At 42.0% G+C, this 23,293-nt stretch overlaps 2 protein-coding genes across 4 annotated transcripts in view; both read right to left on the reverse strand.

Annotated features, from left to right (window-relative positions):
- tmem266 (transmembrane protein 266) overlaps window positions 1-9,476 on the reverse strand; it is a 29,551-nt gene extending 20,075 nt beyond the window's left edge. Inside the window, exons 1-2 of the mRNA XM_022190965.2 lie at window positions 8,749-9,476; window positions 7,339-7,447 (exon numbers count right to left, since the gene is read on the reverse strand). Of these exons, the coding sequence (XP_022046657.1) occupies window positions 7,339-7,352 (14 nt within the window). The 5' untranslated portion in view covers window positions 7,353-7,447; window positions 8,749-9,476. The remainder of the gene's footprint in view (window positions 1-7,338; window positions 7,448-8,748) is intronic.
- Window positions 9,477-15,157: 5,681 nt separating this feature from the next.
- Window positions 15,158-21,939, reverse strand: lactb (lactamase, beta). Of its 3 annotated transcripts, none has more exons than XM_022190942.2 (6): window positions 21,517-21,939; window positions 21,326-21,392; window positions 17,445-17,635; window positions 17,022-17,340; window positions 16,756-16,921; window positions 15,158-15,821 (listed from the first exon to the last, which is right to left on the reverse strand). In XM_022190942.2, the coding sequence occupies exons 1-6, from the start codon at window positions 21,856-21,858 to the stop codon at window positions 15,296-15,298; spliced, it is 1,611 nt and encodes a 536-aa protein (XP_022046634.1). In that variant the 5' UTR covers window positions 21,859-21,939; the 3' UTR covers window positions 15,158-15,295. The 3 variants fall into 3 exon arrangements, with proteins under 3 accessions (XP_022046634.1, XP_022046627.1, XP_051807556.1); XM_022190935.2 differs by having other exon boundaries at window positions 21,505-21,939; XM_051951596.1 differs by lacking the exons at window positions 21,326-21,392; window positions 21,517-21,939 and having other exon boundaries at window positions 17,022-17,302; window positions 17,445-18,308.
- Window positions 21,940-23,293: the final 1,354 nt, after the last annotated feature.

The following is a 23,293-nucleotide window of genomic DNA, read 5'->3' on the forward strand; positions in this document are numbered from 1 at the left end:
AAAATATGGTGTTTTGACTGTTTCACAATACCACAGAGAGAGTTTATTGATTAAAACATCACATAAAGCACCTGTAACTGAAAAGCATGTGCTTTATATTCCTGCTTTCAACAGCATTCATAAATTTAGACTGATTTCATACCTTCCAAGCAGCAATTGGTTTCCATTCATCACTACAGACTTAAACATTGCAGTGAACAACAATTTTTATTCAAATCATGCAGGCTCATGTTTTAAATATTATTTTCAAACTAGTGTGCTAAAACACTCTAAACTGTAGTGCTGAAGTAAAATTTAAGAAAGGAAATCATGAAAACTGAATTTAGAGCACATAAACGCTGTGCTTATATGAAGAAAACCCTCGAATTATAGAGTTAAAAATAATGGAATTGCAAAAACAAATAATGGAATTGCAGGTAAAGCTTTCCATTTGTTTGTTATAATGAAAATAAATGAAAAACAATGGCATATGGTGGCAAATACTTGTAGGAACCTATGGTATGTTTTAGGTAATGGCTTGGCAAAACACACCAGCACAACTAAATTGGTTTAAATTTGATAATTTATATTTTCATTCTGCTTGTCCCTCCCTTTGTTTATTCACTTTATGTTCTCTGTGAAGTTTGCTATATTTGGCAGAATCAGACAACATGTCATTTTATCTGCCAACGAGGTCTTAACGCTTAAATATTCAGGGAGGGTTGTGATCCTGCAGAGCTCAGCCAATAGCGGACAAGGAGAAGTCACCCTGGAACAGGAGACTCACATTGCTTGGCTGCAGTCCCAGTTCAGCCAGTGTGGAGACATCAATAACTGGAGTACTTAACAGTGGAGGAAGGCATTGATTACAAGACAGAGGGAACAAAAGCCACTGGGTTGGTGAATTCTACAACCTCTGTGCTGGAGGTGAAACGGAGAGGGAGGAACCAGTTAGCAGAAGATCACTGAGCAGACCCACCTTCCTGTTAAATGTTAATGTAAGCGGGCCTGGAAAGGAAAATAGGTCTTTCTTTATCCTGATTTACTTCTTCACTAATAGCTGTTTAATGGACTCCCTTGAAAGGTTGTTTTGTTTTTCTCACAGGAAACTGAGAACACTTGAACTACATTTGTCATATGCTACAAAAGGACTAGAGCACAAACTTTTCTTTTCTATGTCCTCACTATATGTCCTTTCTCCATTAAATTATTTGACCCTTTTGTTATGCAAGTCCAGCTATAGATGTGTTTCAGCTTGAGGGTCAAACGCCCATACATTAACATGCCAGCCACAAAACACGCCGGCGCATCCCTGTGTTATCCGTGGAGTTGGCACATCTGACTGGCTGCAACAAGGATGCTAATCATTCATGACACACACAAACTGTTCAGTGCATCAAAATCACATTTCCAGACAATCACAGAGCAGGCCAGGAGCCATTATGTGCAGAGCCCAGTGGAGTGGCTGGTTGCCATCCTGGGGAGGGAGTGGAAGCTTCACATCCGAACACGCTGCTCCCTTCAACAATGCAGCCAAGGGCAGCCAGCAGCATGCTAAAGGCTAGGCTGTTTTCAAAGGCGTGCAACATTAGCAAACGCCACGAGCAAGCAAAAAGGTTAACATAGAGCATGCATGGCTGCAGGGAACACTTCACATCCATGCAGAGTAGAAGCTAATGCTAACTAAAACCCACAAGGTGCAGAAACTACAATTCTATAGTAGCTAGTGTTCCTAAATGCTACCCTGACACAACAATGCATTGCATTGTTTTTACAATTATGTCTGAAAGCTGCAGTTGGCAGAAATCTGGGGAAATAGGGAATAAAACAAATAAACAAATCCCACAATTGGAAAATACAGTCTTTCTCTTATAGCTCATCCTCTTTCTGCCTTTATGCATAAAAATAGTCAAGTCAAAACTCAGCATTCACTTTGGCTTAACATCAGAGCCAACACGCTCCTGCATGAAAATCCTCTGTTAACTCATTTAACCCACAACCAAAGGTGAACTTTATTGCTCTCAATGCTATCTCATCTGATCAGGTCTGAAATGTCCTGTTATTAACCAAAGGCTCCCATCACAAGGTACATTTTCTAAAACCTGAAAATGGAACCAAGCGATTGTGCAGGAATCTAACTTCCTTGCAAACTGTTTGAATTACAATATGCGGAAATGTTAATCTGGAATTTCTGCGTACAACCCAAAAAATTACCACCTACTCCAGCTTTAAGGCTGTGGTTACATCAGCTTATCATAAGATAAAACACTTGGTAGTTCAAATTTTCATAAATTTTGAAGCAGTCAGGGCAAAAACTGTGCTGCTATTACACAAAATAATAACATTGAATGATTATACTGACTAACTATAATATATTGGTCAAATAAGTAAAAAGTTCTTAGGCTTTACTTTATGTTTTAATGGCCTCAATATAAATGTGTGACTGCATGTTTCAGAGAATATTGTAGTTTCTAAATCTAATTTTCTCTGTAATTAATGGGAGGAATAAGCTCCGATCCATATTTATTTCCTCAGTATTTCTCATTTCATCACTATAAGCCACCAAGCTCTAATCCGAAGTTACAACAGAACATTCAAAAAAACTGAGGGCTCTCCTTTACATCCATTTGACTGATTTGGCAGTTTAATGCTGTTTGTCACAACATAACTGGCTCGATAATTATTTACATTCAATTCTAAAGAGAGAATATGTGTGATGAGGTTTTGATGGCGTCATCATTTATATCCTGCACAGGAATATTCCTTTGTTATACATTTCTTGGACATACATAAAAGAAAGCCTTGCTAGGCATTTTCTATATGAATATCTCCTTGGCAAGACTCTCTGGAGTTTCAATGAAACTCAATTGCAATCTATTCTAGCCTCAGTTTCCCGCAGCCTTCTGTGAGAAAGGTACTCAAATACCACTGAAGTCCAATAGTGCTGAACTCAACAGAAAGTGAAAGTAATTTATACATTTTTACTCTGACTACAAACACAAGTGCACACAAACAAGGTCCTAATGGTGATAAAAGACCCGTTGAGAGGGAATCTGTCAATTTGTAGTTAAACGTGAGTGAAAAATGAGTCAATAATGTCCAAACATAAATACATAAAGATAAGAATTAAGGCTAAATCAAGTTTGAGGCTACAGCTAGATTAATTTCTTGTTGAATTTGTTAAAATGTCAGAACAAATTAATTGCCTTTTATATATTCTGCTGTGCATTGTTATCTCTTGTCTTAAACAAAATCTGAGGTAGAAGTTTGAGATCACCAACACCAACTGTTCTCTGTGTTATATTAGCAGATATAGCCTTCTAGTTTGAGAGGCGGCTGTGGTTGAGTGGGATTTACTTCACATTTCCACACCGGCTGTAAAACTGCAGCTGACATGTCTTATATCATAACACCGAACCCCAAGCAGCCAGGTGTGACCGTAAAGGAAGGCAGCGCTTACAAAGAGGAGTTTATGTGCAAGAGTCAGCTTCTCATGCATAAATTACTGTTAATATACACTAAAACTAAACACAGAACGCCATGTGATCCCAAAACAGCACAACAATGATCAAAAGCAGCCCTGCATTCTGTCAAGGTGATAAAAGATGAGATCACAGCCTGTCACTTCATTTATTAAATCACCTATTCTGAGCAATAAATTCTCCGCTTCTGACACTTCAATGGATCCTAAAGTGCTGCCTCAGCATGAACTGTTGGTTTGCAGAGGGCATCGGTATCATTGTCATTCGGAGTGCTCCCTGCCGTCTGTAACCCAGCTGGTCCGTCTTACCCAATAAGTTTGTACGTGGACGCTTAGCTGCTCGGTGGTGCACAGCAGTTCACTGTCCTAATATCATCACAAGCCTCTGACACAGTGGTGCATTTGTAAGATCAGATATTTTTGGCAGCACCTGCGATTTTGAGGTCCAAGGAGAAACTGACAATTCCTCAGCGCCAGTGAAAAGTGACGGTGTTTTGTTCTTTTGTCTTTTTACTCTCCATAGAGGAAATGAATCAGCTTTGAACTTGTTGCAGAGTGTCTTAAACATTAACATCCCAACAGCAGATATATTTTTCTTATTGTCAAAAAAAGAAATGCAGATGAATATCAAGAATGTGTCAGTTTAATCTTGATGTATACAGATCAAAAGTTGTTTCTAAAAACAGCTGGGCATTGTTGTTTGTAGCAACAGGAGTAATAATCAGGAGTAGTTGTGCATCTGTTCGGAACTATTTTCAAAAAAATTATCGTATGGCTAATAAGAGACAGTATATAGCAGGCTTTGTCTGCATAAACAATGAGAAACAATACATTTTTAGTTTGCATCATCATTCAATTTATTATCCTAAAGAGGAATCTAAGTTAGTAAAAGTACATAAATATAGCAGGCAGGAAAACAATTTAATTATACTTAATTGTAACTGGAGGAATAGATTTTTAAAATGTGCATTCACTGAATAATCCTATAATCATTAAAGCATGATGCATTATTGCCTCTTATTTCAATAGACTAGAATTTGGATGAGAGAATTTACACCTTAAGGATTGTTATGTAGAAATGGTTATGAATATATTTCATTTTATTCATTTAATTTACCATTAACCTGGAAAAATGTACTTTATAAATGTATGCGTATAACATTTAAAGATCTTATGTTATGCTCCTTGTTAGTAAATTGAGAATGTTCAAAATTTTGTACAGATGGTTAATTTTACCATGACTGTATAACCGCTGATTTTAGCTCTGTTCTAAGCAGATTGTTTTAGTGTTTGTCATTTTAAATGCAGGGCTGCACAGTGGTGGAGTGGCTAGCACTTTCACCTTGCATCAAGAAGATCCCCGGTTCGATTCCCAGGGTGGGCTTTGTTTAATTGGGTCTTTCTGCATGGAGTTTTCATGTTCTCCCTGTGTATGCGTGGGTTTTCTCCGGGTACTCCGGCTTCCTCCCACAGTCCAAAAACATGCTGAGGCTAATTGATAACTCTAAATTGTCCGTAGGTGTGACTGTCTGTATATGTGGCCCTGCGACAGACTGGCGACCTGTCCACGGTGTCCCCTGCCTTCGCCTGAGTCAGCTGGGATAGGCTCCAGCACCCCCCGCGACCCTAGTGAGGATAAAGCGGTGTATAGAGAATGGATGGATTTTAAATGCAGCTGAACCCCTGCTGTCCATGCCCCTTCAGGAAGAAGACTCTCTCTGCATCTATGATTGACCAGGACTTTCTGCTGCTTCTAACATTCTCTTTGAGTGATCAATTTACATGGAAATACTGCACAGCTGTTAATTTCAACTTATTGTTTGGTGAGTTTGTCAGACAGCATTGTTGTCATAAAATCTGTAGTTTAGTGGTGCAGAGACACAGCTTGGAAATGGCTCTTAAATGGCTGCTGGTTAACATGCTGTCGTAACGTGCTGCATTTCAGTCACTGTAACATTCTGTCGCCTGACAACAGAAACAGGAAGACATGCAAATGAGGGTAAACAGATGTAAACTCTGGATGAGCTCATGGTGCACTGACTGAAGCACAAAAGGCAACATGAAAACACAGTACCCAAGCAAGTCTTTGATTAGTCGTGTCAAACTGTCTAGAAATCTCCACCATCTCTGATTGTTGTCCTTTAGCTTTACTGTTTCAACAGAGCTCCAGCTGTCGGCAATATGATTAAAGCTCATGTAGAAGTTAGTCACATTAGCCACGAACAATGCGAATACAAAAAGTTTTCCTAATTCTGTAGCGGCAATAAAACCAATAATAAAAGCAATTCATTGGGTCGTCAGTACCTCAGGTGCTGAAAGTGTATGAAGACTCTTGTGTTCACTTGAAGATTAGGTGTGCTTTACTTGTGGCTGTGACATTTTAGAGTTAGTAGAAGCAGCTCTAGAAAGTAACTAAACCTGGTGAACAGTGAGGCAGCTGCTCATTCTGAATGGCTCATTATGGAAGCAGTGGGCAGTGAGAGTGCAGGGTAATGGAGAGTTTGAGCTACATGACAATTGGTTCCTCAGTTGGTAGTAAATATCTTCATATCTTAAGAGGTTTTGCTTTAAATGCCAACACTATAACAATCACAAAACAAAATGAAAATTACTTTTCGCCATACGATACCTTTAAAAATGCTAATAATAAGATAAGCACAAACCCGGAATGCTTAAACAGATGACATCTAAACAGATGACATATTCTAATAGCTTCATTATGCTGAAACGTTAAGGGCAGCACAGCTCTGGGTCATATGATGTAGTTGTTACTTACAGTAAATGTAAGCTGACCTGTTTCAAAGCCACTAGGCTCCTCAGGGTGTGTGATGTTCACTCCTTGTTTGCTGAATAATTAAAAAAATGTACAAATATCTCCATAGTAGGTGAACAAGCTGAGCTCTGCCTCTTTGGTGTTTTCTAGCCTTTATCTTCACATACACTTTTTAAAATCTAAACTACAGACAGATACAGAAAGATGAATTGTTGTTTTTGTGAAATATTTAAGGCGAGTCCTTTTGAATTAGTTTTATTTGAGCATCTAATATTCTCCCATCCTGCCTCCCACTGTTTCCAGAGCAGCGATGCTACAGTGTGTCAGAGAGAGGAGGGGGGGATTTACAACAGCATCGAGTCTAAGAGAGCAGGGGTGAAAATAACTCCAAAGACCTTTCTCTGCATGAGAGTTTCCCATCTGTCACTTTGCAGAGAGTCACCGGCACTCAGCAGCATTAAATCGTGCCTTTGTACTACTAACCAGTCAACACATTCCCTATAATATCTGATTACAGATGTTCTAATGTGGACGTGTAATCAGCCATCAGCTGCACTAATCTGCCGGTCTGAGGCTCGACGAAGATCCCTGTTAGTTGGAAGCAGCATCCCGCTCTTTGCAGAAGATGCAGCTGACTGAACCCATTTTGCATTCACCTCTCACTCCACTCCACACTACTCCACTCCACTTCCTCCCACTCAGCTCCACTCCCCTGCTTGCTCTCTTTTCCCTTCTCTTAGCCCCAACCCTGGCTGTCATCAGAATGCGGGGCCTGTCTGGAGGACCACACACAGAGTAATTATTAATAAGAGAAGATGACAAGTGAACATCCCTCCTGAATGCTAAGAGATGCCAGCGGAGACTGGAGATGACCGGCCAGTCTTTCGCTCTCAGAAATATAGTGGATGTGGCCGAGATGCGCTTTCTCACTGATCCCTGTTCAAAGTCACTCACAGGAGGGGCATGAAAATATGGAGGTCCCATTCTGTTAATCATATCCTGCCACGCTGAGATTTCCTTTGCATAAGACTGCGTGTTCATAAATAGAGATTTAAGATTTCACACTCTCTCAGCCATGGATGACTCTGGCGGGTGTTACACTTACTGGGTGTTGCTCATGTTGAGGTCTTGTTGCTGCAAATAGACATCCACGCTGAATGACCCCAAGTGTGAAATGTGATTTCACCACTGTAGAGAGCTGGCTCCTACCACACCTACGGGAAATACAAAAAAGTACAAAGTAATACCAACAGGAAAAAAAAACCACATCAGGTAGTAAATCACGGGAAGCTCCATTGGATGAGAAAGATATTGAGATATGATTGGCGGCTTCAGAAACAGCAACAAATAGATTTTGTGAGAAGATTGTTTTGCCAACTGCTATTTTCAAGGTCAAAAACAAACATTTACTCGCAAAATCGTGAAACATCTATATGCAGTTGAGCATTACAAGTGCATCCAGGATTATCAATGAATTATGTTTTTTTTTTCCTGAAGACTCTCTGACTTAACTCCAGCTTTAGCTTCGCTCTGTTTAACTATTTTCCTGGGGAGCACTAAACTGTAATGGATTTTAAATCTCCTCCAATATACGCTCCACCCTGTGAATCAGGGGGCTGAGGAACATCACACCTCTTGCATAGCAAGTGCAGCAGGATGCTAGCTCTTTGTGCCATGGGATAGAGAGCCATTGATGTCCGAGTCGGTTCAGTGGGAGCCCTTTCCAGCTGCTTAACAGACATGTCATGACCGAACAGGAAAGCCTCCAAATGTAGCTTCAACATGAAATCTCCACTGAGGCCAATTGAGAAATCGGCTGATAACAAGAGAAATAAATGCAGCTTCAGTGATTTAGAATCATGTGGGGTAATGACAAAGAGGAATTGCAAAAAACCCCCAAACCTTTGGACATTCAGAGGTGAGGAGTCAGCACTCGCAGCCACGGGAGAGTAATATAGTGAAGCACAGCAGATTAAATGCTACTCAGGATAAATCCGCACAGGTCATTCAAGGGCTGACAGTGATACGGTGTCACTGCAGCACCCCAAAAATGTGCATCTTTAGCATTATGCTCTGGAAAACAATAAACAGTTGATGCGGCCATAAGATGTGCTCCAACACCAAAACGCTTTAAAGGAAAACCAAGTGTGATCAAAGATTCTCCACTACACAGCAAAGTATTCCTGGACTTTGGTAAATCCAAGTATCACAGAGCTTGAATTTCACAATCAGCATCTTGAGGAGTCGCTCCCCCTTATTACTATAAGTACAGCCTACAGTGAGTAGCTTCATCAGCGGAGGTGGTTCTGCACAAAGACAGCAAATTTATACTATTTCATCTCATGAACATTTGTGTTACCGTTTCTGTGCAGGCTTTGTGCATTCAATGTGATCAGGATGCATTTGCAGTATTTTCCTCAGGTACCACAAACAGTTATAATGCTGTTTAGAGGCCATGCAGCCTCATTCAGCACAAATACACCAATCAAACACTGACTCGAAAAGACACACTAACCTCTTGCGTTGTCTTGCTCTACATTGTCTAAAGTGTGGTCGTGACTCCTTTGCCCTCGCAGTGATGATGATGATGATGATGATGGTAATATCTCCCTCCTCGCCACTGCTGCTGCTGATGGTGATGATCGGTGTGAGGGAAGCTCGGATCTTGCTGTGTGTAGGCTGCGATTACCCTGAAATCCGCGTTGGCCAAGTACCCGTATCGCCTCTCGGAGGATAGCGCACGACGAAAACACCTCCTCCGGACTGGAAGCAGCATTCTTCAGCGGAGACGACGAGAGGGGCTGTCACTGAATCAGGCGGAGAACGACATCTTCGGAGGGAGGCATAATGTGCTTGCAGGGCTTCCCCCACAATCACATCAGGGACTCCATGTGCCCGATAATAAAACGAAGAAGAAGAAGCAGCGGAGGTTCACGACCGGGAGCTGTCCAGGTGCTGAAAACGGGGGTTCCAGCGGTTTACAGATGTGTGACGAGCTGCGCCGTCAACGCACAGGGATGAGACAAAAAGACACACACACGCACACATTGAGAATAATGTCACATAAAGCATACATGCAGTCCGTGTTCTTGTGAAGGCATCGGAGCCTGCAGACGTCCCTGTTTCTGTGCCACCCTGGAAGCGTCGACGCACAAAAACACTCTCGCTTCACTTCACCTCTTGAGCTCCAGAGCTCCTCGCGATAACAACCCACCCGCACGAAAAAATAAAAAAATAAAAGACATATCACCAGAGTAATGTTCACAGAGACTTAAAGTGTTTCTGTGGCGAGTTTAATTGTGTTGATTAGGCCCAGAGTAGACCTGATGAGACGTTTGTGTTGTATCCTAATAGAAAGAGAAAGAATAAGGCCCCTGAAACCCAGAAATGCAGCGCTGTTTAATGAGATTTAAAGCTCTGACCACACAAATTAAAAAGTTAGCAGTTCATCAATACATGCTCATGAGGTCTTCAGTTTCAGTACAGTAAGTCTTCAAGGCTGCCCATACAAATGCTCACAGATACTTTCACTTTTTTTCTAAATCTGCCTTGAAGTACCCACACAAAATAATTCACCAAATTAAATGCATTGGTTGCAAGATTTTTTTTTTCAATTTAGATAAACCTTTTAAGTTGCAAACATTCTTTTGATGAGTTGTGTTGAGGTAGTATTGTCAACTCATTATTGTGAGGAATTTAAATAGAAAATTGTAATTAAAGTTGTAAAGTTGATTTGATAACTTCATTACAAGATTCAAAGTCCTTAAAAACTCTGTGTTCATGCCACCACTTATTAAGCAATGATAATTACACTCCTGACTGCAGATGAAAGACTAGTGTTCCTAACTCGGTTTGTTTGTTGGTTGAATTTCATTAGAAGCTGTCATAACTCAAAAATACTGATGAAACTGTGATGTTAAATGTTTTTGTTGTTGTTGAGCCTAAACCTGCATTTTTTGAGAGTTTTATATGTGTGCAGTTAAACAGATTTTGCTTGCTGTAATCATTGCTCATGTTCATACTAGACAGTAAGAGATTCTTCACTAATGAGCTTCCAAAGTGAAATTAACTCAGTTTACATTTCACAGGTAAGTAGTCAGTAAGAGACCTCCACAGTCTGATCTAATCAAATAATATGCATACCTCCAACACCATTTTTACAATCTTTTGTTTCCCCACACTGTCCATCCTTCCTGAGCTAGGGATCACAACAGAAAAAAAGGATTTTCTTTGTGGCACGAAGACAGTTGCTTTAGTGGATACTCGCTTCTTATGATTCACGAATACAGCTGAAACCTCATATTAGGTTCAGATAAGGTTTGAAATATACTAATGCACATAAAGAGGACTGTGGATTTCGTTTCCTCACTTGTACTGGATCATGGTGCTTTATTAGAAAGGCCTTTTTGTAATGGGCAGAATGAACAGGAGAATAATTAAAGCAATTCTGCCCTATTTCAGAGAACACTGAACACAAATATAAATGCAAAATGCAGATGCTCTTTTCTGCCTTGGAGAAAAAAAATCTGTTATATTTCCCATTTAGAAAATGCTTAAAGTTAAAAAAAAGTTTCGAGCTGTTCCACTGTTGTCTGGTGAAGCTTTAAAGCACAATGATAAATAGTCTGACCAGTACACAGACACTCCTTTAACCAGTGACTATAAAAGGCCCCTTAAAAAGCAGCTTTACTCAAATGACATGATGCCACAGATATAAGAGAAAGACGACAACATTCTATTGTCCTACTGGATGCTGTATGTCGGCTGTGGCCAGACATATTTCAAACAGTACTCCCAATGTAGCTACAATAGTTAACCAACAGAAAAAACCACACAATGGTGGTTTAATTCCACAGTGCGTGCTCGCACTGTGGAATTAAACATTGATATTAAGCAAGTATAGAATGAGGAAAGTGTCAAACAGGGTTTCCATTCTAACTGAACCACTATGGTAGCGTACAGTGGGTCGAAAATAAAACATCACACGAAAACAAAACCACTTTTTAAGGTCAATTTGGCAACAGTTTTGTAACTTCTGGACACCAACTGCACCAATAATCTCCACTGTCAGCAAGCACATTTAAAAAAAGAGCAAAACCCAGAAAATAGAAGCCATGGTTTGTTCTTTTTTTTTTTATCTCCATGATTTGTTATAGCAGACAACATGATCCAGTCCACCAATTTCACCGAGCCCTTAAGGAAGAGTGAGACATCGGCAACCTTATCAATGCTCTGTGAAGTGTTTCTGACTTGTGATTTCTGGTGTATTATACTCCACTTTTCCTCTGCACATTATCGTTTCTAAAATAATGCCTACTTTGTTGTTTCATGTCCACTGTAGTAGAGATCACGTGTGTTGGAACAACAAATACTTAACACCCTATGTTAGACATAATGGACAGAATTTACTAAAATATTAGATGCTACAGATTTTGAGCGATAAAGTATTTAAAGGATAGAGCAGGTGTCATCATCTAAGGGATTTTTCACAACCTGGCAACCCATAACTCGCTGGAAGCTTATCATCTATCTATAAAGTATTATGGAATGATTTGTTACCATTAATAACTGCATTAGTTATGAGTTACACAGTCTTTAATAATGGTGACCTATTAGAAATGTTTAGCCTAGTGAAATATATCAATGGTAGGCCTGTGCGGAGAAGCTACTTGAAGTCTACTCTTAAAAAACAAAACATTTATCCGAACCGAAATATCATTAAAATCCATTTAACATCTCCACAGTGAGTGATTGTGGCCCCTGTAAACTGAGAAACCCCAGCCACTACTGTACATACCTCAGAAGACAATTTCTTATTACAAAAGCAGTAAACAATTAAAAATGGCTGCTTAATGAGTCAACTAACGGTTCAGAGCACAGAGGAGTAATTATCTGTCAGAAGGAAGTGCTGCAATGTTTTCTTAGACTATAAAAAGTTCCCACGATTCCATTCATGCCTTCTTTGCATACCAGTCATTCATTTGTTTCTTACCTATTGTGCATGCAGAGTTCACATGCACAGTATTTGCTTTCCTCACCCATCCTGTGCCGGAGGTCATGATCCAACTATAGCTCCAAGAACAAACACAGAAGTTTTCTATATTTTATGATCACATAGAGGTCAACTATATAAATGTGACTTTTTAAACTTCTGATATGCCACTGTGATTTGCTCATACACCAGCAAATGACCCTGTTTATGACACACACTAACAAATTACCTGAAATCAGTGGGTAGTATCCTGACGTTTAACTTGCCATTTACAATGTGGACAAACTGCAATCACAACATTTTTTAGTCCAAGGGAGGAACACGCCTACATGACGGCGTGCTCAGAGATCCTAGCGTCAGTGTGACTTACCTTGAGGACCTGTGCCAAGCATCAAAAGCAAGGATTTCACGAGCTGGTAAGAGCAGATTTTTATATATATTTGGGGCGAGGGGGATGATATACATATTTCACTCACAGCTTAATGTCAGTTTACGCACCTTTCAATTGAAGAAAATGTACTTATGTGTAGGTTTACTTTCATTACTGGCATCTGGAAGTTCTCTGATGGTGAGAGATTACTCAAAAATACTTCTTGTGTTCGTAGAGACGGGAAGACTAACGATTACAAATGATGGCTGGTAAATATTAAAAAAATAATCATCAGCAGAAGCAACCAATAATTTCAAAAAGTGAGCTCTGCTACAGCTGTCTTTCCTTAAATGTCATTATGTCTCTGTAGATCATGGAGAACTCTGTGATGGGAAGGAAGCTGCCTACTGCATGAATGGAGGGACATGCTATAAAATCTCTTCTGTGGATTCACTTTCCTGTGTGTAAGTTTAACAAAAACATAATGTTTAACTCTGTTCGAGAAAGGAATGTGTCTTCGGGGAAGTTTCATTTCAAAACAGAAATACATGGACACTTCTCAAATTTCCCTTATTCTTTTATGTCATGTTTCACTTTAGGTGCAGTGAGAGCTACAGAGGCAGCAGATGTGAGCACTTCCAGCTCTTTAGCTCTTCCCCGAATGCAAAGGAGGCAGGATTAATTGCAGCCGTGGTCATTGTTGCCCTCCTCATCTTGGCGATACTGGGTGTTGTTATCTACTACGTACGCAAGTGAGTACTTTTTGAATTTAGCATTGCCAATGTTCCCAAGGCAACTTAAAAATAGTGCTAGGATGTGTTAGTTTTTGTTTTGCGTCTCATACAGTTACAGCGTGCATCTAGTTTTTTAAAGCTAATAACCACTACTTGTGTCCTCACACAGAACGCTGAAAGCCAGGAAACAGAGCCAACAGAACAACCACCAAGAGTACTGGAGAGTAAAATCGAGAGTATGATCTTTCCTTTTGTTTTTAATATACATTTGTTTACTCTTTTGTTTTCGTTGTGTCAGATGGGATGATAAAATTATTCTAATAAGTGTCAATTCTCGCTGGATGTTGACTGTTCTGGATCTGACTACATAAGACCAGCAGACAGAAAATAAAACCCAAAAAACTACTGCCTTGACCTTAAAAGTCGAGGTGAAGAGCCGATAGCTGATTAATCCTCTCATGAGATGTCTAGATTTCACGCTGATCGCTCCAGAAAGGTGTAATTCATTAACACAAACACAAACAGGGTGTGAAACAAGTGTGAGTGGGCGAGAATTGAATCACACCTTGTGGAGTAGCTTTTTTTTTTTCTTTGAAACACAGCTATGAAGTTGGCTTTGTTGCTACCGGAGATAAATTACATTTCAATCCATGTGCTGTATCGGAACTATATTTACAAAGTGTAGTTTGAACCATGTAAATAAATGTATGGAATGATCTGAATGTGAGATTTATGGTTGTAGACTAAACATCCACACTAACATTGGTATATTTATGAGTTCCTTGTCATTCTTTAACCTCCGCTAAACCCAACCGTCAACATTTCTTTCCTAACCTCAACTTTGAACCTATTCTTAACTTAAACCTAAATCCAATTCTGACCCTGAACCATAGTTTCCCCTTGAGGTCATACCAACTAGTCAGGATGCCAACAATTCCATCACTCTGCAGATTTTAAAACTGAGATTTTGTTCTCACATATCCGAGTATGTTAGAACACACTCACACAGTAAACTTAGTGATGGAGTGTGTGTAGGAGTCTGTATAATTAGCTTATCCCAAGCCATTCATCAGCTCCCTTAAATCTAAAAACAGGGGCACAGGAGATCCCAGGAGTCGCATAATGAAAGTGGTGCCATCAAATTTGCTTCAATTCAGTGAGCTGAGGAGAGAATTCAAACTTGTTGGGCTGCATTTTTGGTACTTTGTTAGTCTTCTAGTGTTCCCCCACACTTCCTAACAACCGCCTGTGGAGGGGGAAACTAAACTTAGACAGGCGAGTTACTCTTTAAAATTCTCATCAGCATAAATGATGGGCTACAACGTCACTCAGGCATGAAAAGTCTGGGTTAAACTCGAGGTGGAAGTCAGTTCGAAACACTGCCATAGGATCAAAGTTATCTCTGATGTCAGCTCAGCCTTGAGTACATTGTGAAAGTTTAGTACAGTGTTTTGCTTCTGCTGATTGAGTGACAGAAGTAGGTCAACACACTGTTTTTTTTCCCCCCCAAAACCATGCCATGATGCTGCGAGGAAAAATCTGGGCTTTTTAGGTAACAACATGTAGAAAATTTGGAGTTACACCATGTTTACTTTATCTATTTTGTATAAAATTATATTTTTTCTTTCAAATGTGTTGTCATAAAACGTAGTGGATTGGTGTGTTCCTTTTTTTTTTTTTTTTTAAAGAGAAATGCACTACTTTCTCTATAAAACGTACCAACTGAATTTGTTGGTGTTAGAAAGTCAGTAAACTGCTGCCCCCTAGTGGCAAGATGGCTTCCCTACCTCATGTTGAAATCAATACAAAATACTTAAATGCAGAAATGTACATAAAATACATGACAACATTTATTTCATTAAAAAAATCCACTCCACACAATTTGAAAAACTGTATCAAAATTACACAAGATCACGACATTTATCTGAAATGCTTCTCACTAAACTGGCACATCTCTGTAAACACCTCACTCTCTCACACTTCTGGCTTTGTCAAACTCGTGAGCAATTTTCAGGGCTGTGCTGTTGAGCCCCACAGACTGCATGTTTACTATGATGGTGACCACTACTCCTCGTGGAAGGACGGGGGGCTGTGCTTGGTTTGTTTCCTCACCGGGCAGCACCAGAAGGACGCTGCTGGCCCCCACAGCGCCCCCTGTGTGCGACACGTAGTGCCTGCGCTTCCTGCACTCGCCGTATTTCTGCAGTTGCTCCACTACCAGCCAGCCTTGGGCGTACAGTCCATCCTTGTCCCAGCTGGCCTCTGTCTTGTCAACTGGTGCCCACAGTTCAATGGCTGTTTTGGGCTTGAGGAAGCCAGGAAGTAAGCCCTTAGTGTCCTTCAGGCTGGCCACCTGGTAGCTGTAGAGCAGAGCGTTACCGAACAGCAGCAGGTCTCCCACGGTGGAAAGGAAGCCGCCTCCTGCCCACTTGTAGGAGTTGTCTACATAGGGGCAGTTCACAACACGTCCTCTCTTGCTGTGATGATAAAATCTGTGGAGGAGCATCAACAGGTAATATGAGCTCACTACTGGATTTTAGCACACTGCTGAACATGAGCAATCAAAACAAGCTCAAAGGAACAAACATCTACCAGCTGCTACTCTGATGACACTGACAGATTTGGGTCAATATATATATATAATTGCGGGACTTTTTGTATCATAGTTGACATTTTTGCTGTTTTCAGACCTAAAATCAACATGGCCACCTATAACCAAACACCACATGGCATTTTTACAGAAAGATTCTTCTAAAATATTATATATACAGTTGAGTAAAATTGAAAGTTGTCTATAAAGATATTGTAGTAAGGTTGATGCTACAGGTGTAAACCTGTTGACATGCCATAAATCCACACTTGACTCACACACTACTTTATATTAAAGAACTAAGAAAGCCTTGGAGTCTTGCTAGTCTTTTCTTCAGGAGGAAATGACATCACGTGGAGCAGGTCATGTGATTGGACTTAACAATTCCTTGAGAGGTGTTTTTGTAACGGATAACTTAGTTAAAAGCGATTTCTCAGACACGGATGCAATTCATTATTTTCCAAAAAGAAATATCTGTCATGATTATCTCAACTTAAAAAGAACACAATCAAATTTATTTTTTAATAAGCTCATTTTATTGTTTAGCTAATTAAAAGGTGGTTGTCATCAAATTTGGACAGTTATTTAGTTGACATTTTAATGATATCCAGTCATTTTTTATCAATAAGTGATTGTTTCCATAATAAATAACTATGGGATGTGTAAAGACAATCATAATGAACGTAAAAAACATTTTTTTTATTTTAAATAAAAATTTATTCAAGATATATCTCATGAACTTCAAAAGTCACTCAATTATATATTGACCCATCTACTCTGTGATCGACTGTGGTTGTTAATTTGGAGATAACTTGGCACTAGTGACTATACGTTACCTTGCACGGTGGTAAATAATTGGCTCATTCTCTTCAGGCAGTGTATTGAGCATCCCCAGCTCACGAAACATGTCCATCATGACATCCAGGAAGCGTAGGTTAGCAGCTCGCTCCATAACAGCACTGAGCAGGGTGAAGGCGTGAGTGGAGTACAGGAAAGTTGTGCCTGCATGTAGGAAAAATGTGAATCTGACTCATCAAGTCATGATCAGTGAAACTGTGTTATATCTAAATGGTTCAGTGAGAAAACACAGCATGTGCTTTACCAGGTTTGAAAATGAGCGGGTCGTCTTTAAAAAGGTCCAAAGCCTGAATGACATTTTCAAAGTTGTCCTTCAAGTAGTACTCTTCATGCTCAAACTCTTTCTTCTTCTGAGCCTGACTCGTATCTTTGCCTTTCGCGTTCTGATCTGTTGTGGTTTTATCTTTGTTTTCTGATGAGCTCTTCCGATCCCCTTTCTCTTTAACAGGTGGCTTTAAAAGGCGCTTAGCTTTCTCCTTGTCCTCCTTCACTTTGTTTGCATCCTTCTCATAATGCCGTATACCACTTAGGTGGGACAGAAGCATACGAGAGGTTATCGTGACCTTAGAAAAGCAGAATACACAAAGTGCATGAGCGCTTAACATAAAAATGAACAAGACAGGGCTGCTAAGATGAAAGAACTGTTGCACTAATTTAAATGACTTACATCTTGTCCATCAAATTGTTTCTGGGGAAACTCTGGGACGTATGTCTGCACTGGGACGTCAAGATTGAGCTTCCCCTGCTCACACAGTCGTGCAGCAGCTGCAGATGTGAGGGGCTTGCTGATGCTGGCAATTCGCATCACTGTTTCTGGGGTACATGGGACACGATTCTCCAAATCGGCATAACCGATCCCTGAATTACATGAGGAATTTTAACGAATCACAAACGCGTTGAGTTTTTGTTCCTTGAGGAATATGTTAAAGATTGCAGATAAATCATTTAAACCCATTTCATTACAAGGATTCCAAAACTGTTCAGCTCATAATACCCTAAGTTGAGTTGTCAACTATCAATTTATCTATAATTTTGATAACTGATTAATCATTTTGAGCATTCTTTTAAAGAATAAAAGTCAAAATTCTCTGAATATATTAGGGGTTCTTTCCTCCTCTGTGACAGTAAACTTCTTCAGGTTGTTGACAAAGCATGACATTTGTGGATGTCATCAACATTTAATCAATTATTGTAGAAAACAACTGGCAGACTTATAAAGAAAATTGTTACTTGCAGCCCTTGTAACAATTTACCATAAACTCATGTTGGTTGGTTTGTTTATACATGTTACTTATGTTTGCGTAATTTGTTTTTGGAATTTGTGTAAAAAAGTGTAAATTTCATAATATCCACAGTTTCATGCCAAAATTGCAGTAGGGGCAAGACCGATTTGTGGCACTGGCAGCTAGTAGTGACACTTTTTGTGGCACCGCCGTGGTGCCATGGTTAGTGCCACTGTGCAGTGACACTTTTTGTGGCACCGCCGCCGTGCCACGGTTAGTGCCACTGTGCAGTGACACTTTTTGTGGCACCGCCGCCGTGCCACGGTTAGTGCCACTGTGCAGTGACACTTTTTGTGGCACCGCCGCAGGCTTCTACGGAAGTAGACACGCATGCGCACTCACGTACTGCTAAGTGAACTCCGGTCGATATCTATGGATAGCAGGCAGGCCGGGCGGCGTACCCATATAGATACCGGTGGAAGAGCAGCGTACCGCCAGCAGACCTTTTCACGGAACTGCGTTCCGCCACAAGATCTTTTGCTGGTACGCAGTTCCGGACCGTTCCGACTTACTTTCACCCCTGGTGGCATCTCCCTCAGACAGCGGAATAAACCATGGCATCTCGCCCAAACAGCGGTAAAAGTACTGGCATTAACCATGGCATGTTCCCTAAACAGTGGCATTAACCGTGGCATCTCTGCTGGCATCTCCAGAGGCCACTGGAAATACCGCTGTGGCATCTCGCCCAAACAGTAGCATCAGCGGTGCCACAAAAAGTGTCACTGCACAGTGGCATTAACCGTGGCGGTGCCACAAAAAGTGTCACTGCACAGTGGCATTAACCGCTGCGGTGCCACAAAAAGTGTCACTGCACAGTGGAATTAACTGCTGCGGTGCCACAAAAAGTGTCACTGCACAGTGGAATTAACCGCTGCGGTGCCACAAAAAGTGTCACTGCACAGTGGAATTAACCGTGGCACCGCAGCAGTGCCACAAAAAGTGTCACTGCACAGTGGCATTAATCGTGGCATTAACCGTGGCACCGCGGCGGTGCCACAAAAGTGTCACTGCACAGTGGCATTAACCGTGGCACCGCGGCGGTGCCACAAAAAGTGTCACTGCACAGTGGCATTAACCGTGGCACCGCGGCGGTGCCACAAAAAGTGTCACTGCACAGTGGCATTAACCGTGGCACCGCAGCAGTGCCACAAAAAGTGTCACTGCACAGTGGCATTAATCGTGGCATTAACCGTGGCACCGCGGCGGTGCCACAAAAGTGTCACTGCACAGTGGCATTAACCGTGGCACCGCGGCGGTGCCACAAAAAGTGTCACTGCACAGTGGCATTAACCGTGGCGGTGCCACAAAAAGTGTCACTGCACAGTGGCATTAACCGTGGCGGTGCCACAAAAAGTGTCACTGCACAGTGGCATTAACCGCTGCGGTGCCACAAAAAGTGTCACTGCACAGTGGCATTAATCGTGGCATTAACCGTGGCACCGCGGCGGTGCCACAAAAAGTGTCACTGCACAGTGGCATTAACCGTGGCACCGCGGCGGTGCCACAAAAAGTGTCACTGCACAGTGGCATTAACCGTGGCGGTGCCACAAAAAGTGTCACTGCACAGTGGCATTAACCGTGGCACCGCAGCAGTGCCACAAAAAGTGTCACTGCACAGTGGCATTAATCGTGGCATTAACCGTGGCACCGCGGCGGTGCCACAAAAAGTGTCACTGCACAGTGGCATTAACCGTGGCACCGCGGCGGTGCCACAAAAAGTGTCACTGCACAGTGGCATTAACCGTGGCACCGCGGCGGTGCCACAAAAAGTGTCACTGCACAGTGGCATTAACCGTGGCACCGCGGCGGTGCCACAAAAAGTGTCACTGCACAGTGGCATTAACCGTGGCACCGCGGCGGTGCCACAAAAAGTGTCACTGCACAGTGGCATTAACCGCTGCGGTGCCACAAAAAGTGTCACTGCACAGTGGCATTAACCGTAGCACCGCAGCAGTGCCACAAAAAGTGTCACTGCACAGTGGCATTAATCGTGGCATTAACCGTGGCACCGCGGCGGTGCCACAAAAAGTGTCACTGCACAGTGGTATTAATCGTGGCATTAACCGTGGCACCGCGGCGGTGCCACAAAAAGTGTCACTGCACAGTGGCATTAACCGTGGCGGTGCCACAAAAAGTGTCACTGCACAGTGGCATTAACCGCTGCGGTGCCACAAAAAGTGTCACTGCACAGTGGCATTAACCGTGGCACCGCTGCGGTGCCACAAAAAGTGTCACTGCACAGTGGCATTAACCGTGGCACCGCTGCGGTGCCACAAAAAGTGTCACTGCACAGTGGCATTAACCGTGGCACCGCAGCAGTGCCACAAAAAGTGTCACTGCACAGTGGCATTAATCGTGGCATTAACGTGGCACCGCAGCGGTGCCACAAAAAGTGTCACTGCACAGTGGCATTAACCGTGGCGGTGCCACAAAAAGTGTCACTGCACAGTGGCATTAACCGTGGCACCGCAGCGGTGCCACAAAAAGTGTCACTGCACAGTGGCATTAACCGTTGCACCGCAGCGGTGCCACAAAAAGTGTCACTGCACAGTGGCATTAATCGTGGCACCGCAGCGGTGCCACAAAAAGTGTCACTGCACAGTGGCATTAATCGTGGCATTAACCGTGGCACCGCGGCGGTGCCACAAAAAGTGTCACTGCACAGTGGCACTAACCGTGGCACCGCGGCGGTGCCACAAAAAGTGTCACTGCACAGTGGCACTAACCGTGGCACCGCCGCGGTGCCACAAAAAGTGTCACTGCACAGTGGCACTAACCGTGGCACCGCCGCGGTGCCACTAAAAGTGTCACTGCACAGTGGCACTAACCGTGGCACCGCCGCGGTGCCACTAAAAGTGTCACTGCACAGTGGCATTAACCGTGGCACCGCCGCGGTGCCACAAAAAGTGTCACTGCCAGTGCCACAAATCGGACCTGCTGTCTCCAAAATTGATAGGAAATCAGCAAGCATGACAGAATTCAGGGCATATTCAAGATGTATCAGGTTTTTCAAACTTTGGAAATCTGACATAACACTGTGCCATTTTAGGCTAAAATTGTGCAGACGTGATAAACCTGGGGGCCCTATTGCTCCAGTATTTGCCCTCGTAGAACAGTTTCCGTCACATTTTAACACTGGACACGTTAAGTTCTCTTGTGAGTGAATGTTGGACAACTGTCTAGAAGTACTGTAGTAAAACTGGTGTTGTCATGTTGGGAAAAAATGCAACTAGCTCCATCTTTACTGAACACGACAGTCACTAACCTTCACACCAGACCTGAGCTCCATCCACTGAGACCCCAACAACCAGCCCAGGAGCCCCGACCTCAGCCTGACAACACACAGATAAACCGAGGTGATACGGGTGGCAATAAAGTCACACAGGAGATAGAAGTTAAAGGAGATATGGAAGCTGGTGAATCAACAACAGCTCCCAGGCCTACCTCTGTGCCTACCTTTATCCGCTCCACAAGGTCTCTGCTAACTTTTATGGCTCCGTTGTATCGATCGCTCCTCTCTGCTTTGCCAACTTTATCAGCACAGGAGCTGTTGGCACCATCAGAGCTGTATTTCAGCCCGGCGGCTAAAACAAGTCCCACACCGGCGCCACATATCCAAACCGTGAACTTTGACCGGTGTTTGTAAAAACCCGAACCTCCAACAAATCGACGTTTCTGTATAAAAACACCGTTCGGCTGCTGCTGCCTGATTCGAGCTGCGGTCAGCAAAGGAGACTCCCGCAAAGTTAGAAAGGTGCATTTAGTACAAAAACGATGAGACAAAAACAACCGTGACATCCTTAGCAATTCTGCTCCTTTTGTTGTCAACAACTGGTTGTTGAACTGCTGCTGTAACTTGCTTACTTCCTATATGCATCATCGAACAAGACCAAGCTAATCGCATCATGATTCGCAAAACATCGAGCGAGAGGGCCGTTCAGCCTGAAACAATGCAGCTGTGGTTTATGCAAATAAGACTACCAAAGATAAAGGGAATCGATGATAAAATGGTAAATTCCACCCACATTAATCTTAAAATATTAAATGTGCATTCTGTTTAAACCCAGCTGCTTGCAACTTACTATAAACAGCAACACAAACGCAGCAGAGTTCTCTCCTCTGACTTGCATTTGTAGGAGCAACAAATACTTACTTCATCATGTTGTAAAAGTAGCATAATTTAACAAAAATATCACACACTGTTACATTTCAACCCCCCCAGTCTCACACAAATTAAATAAACTAAGGTTATTCATGGGTGAAACAAACAAAAAACTGCACAAACAAACAGAAAATGGGGTCTGTGGTCTAAAAGGGGATAGGGTATGGTTAAATACCACTATCCCCCACTAAGTCTACCAAAAGTGGTAGATAAAAAACAAAAAGTCAAACCCTTCAAAAGAAAATACCATTCCCCAAAACAAAAAGAAAGAACTGCTGAGTTCTGGGCATTAATGTCACAAAGACACTTTGGTTTCTGAAAAGAAGGCTGACTGATGGTGTCAAACTCTAGGTTGCCTACCCATACCCAACTGAGCAGCTAGGAGATCCCTCCTTATATCCCCGCCCAGCTGATTGGCAACAACACACAGCCGAGCTCAATCGCACAGGTGCAGCAGATTGAGCCTGATCTCAGAGTCAGGTCAGGCTGTGAACTTTCTAAGCCCATATAAGCACAACTGTGTTTATATTTTATATAGTTTATATTTTGTGTAGGGACAAAGCATTTTCCCCATATTGAAATAAAATTCAGTTCTGTGTCACAGAACTTGAATATCTGCAATTAGGAAAGTGCATCATATAAGCATAAGGGAAACAACCAACCAAAAAATGAGCCGTGAGACTGAGTAAATAATGCAGAAACCACCTTGGCTTATATTGCTCTCTGGTACTGAACATTCCCTAATAAATTTGTAATCTATTAAATTGAATGATTCACAGTGAATTGTGGGCCGTAATGGTAATCCAATCTTTTAAGTTGTTACCTTTAATATTTTTAACAATTTAAGGTATTGAGTGGTGCTGTTAAAGTTTTATATACATTTCACAGTCAGGGTCGAGAATATGGAGCAGAGTGCTGAAAGATGTCAACCCAAACCTTGTTACACTCTCAAACTTTAGATGAAACTCTGAATTTTGTGCAGTTGTATTCAGCGTAAGGTCTCCCTGTCTCTCTCTCTCTCACAAACACACATGCAAACACACTTATCTGCCCACTGGTACAACAGAGGAC

The sequence above is a fragment of the Acanthochromis polyacanthus genome, chromosome 8, assembly GCF_021347895.1.
Source record: "Acanthochromis polyacanthus isolate Apoly-LR-REF ecotype Palm Island chromosome 8, KAUST_Apoly_ChrSc, whole genome shotgun sequence".
NCBI lineage: Eukaryota > Metazoa > Chordata > Actinopteri > Pomacentridae > Acanthochromis > Acanthochromis polyacanthus.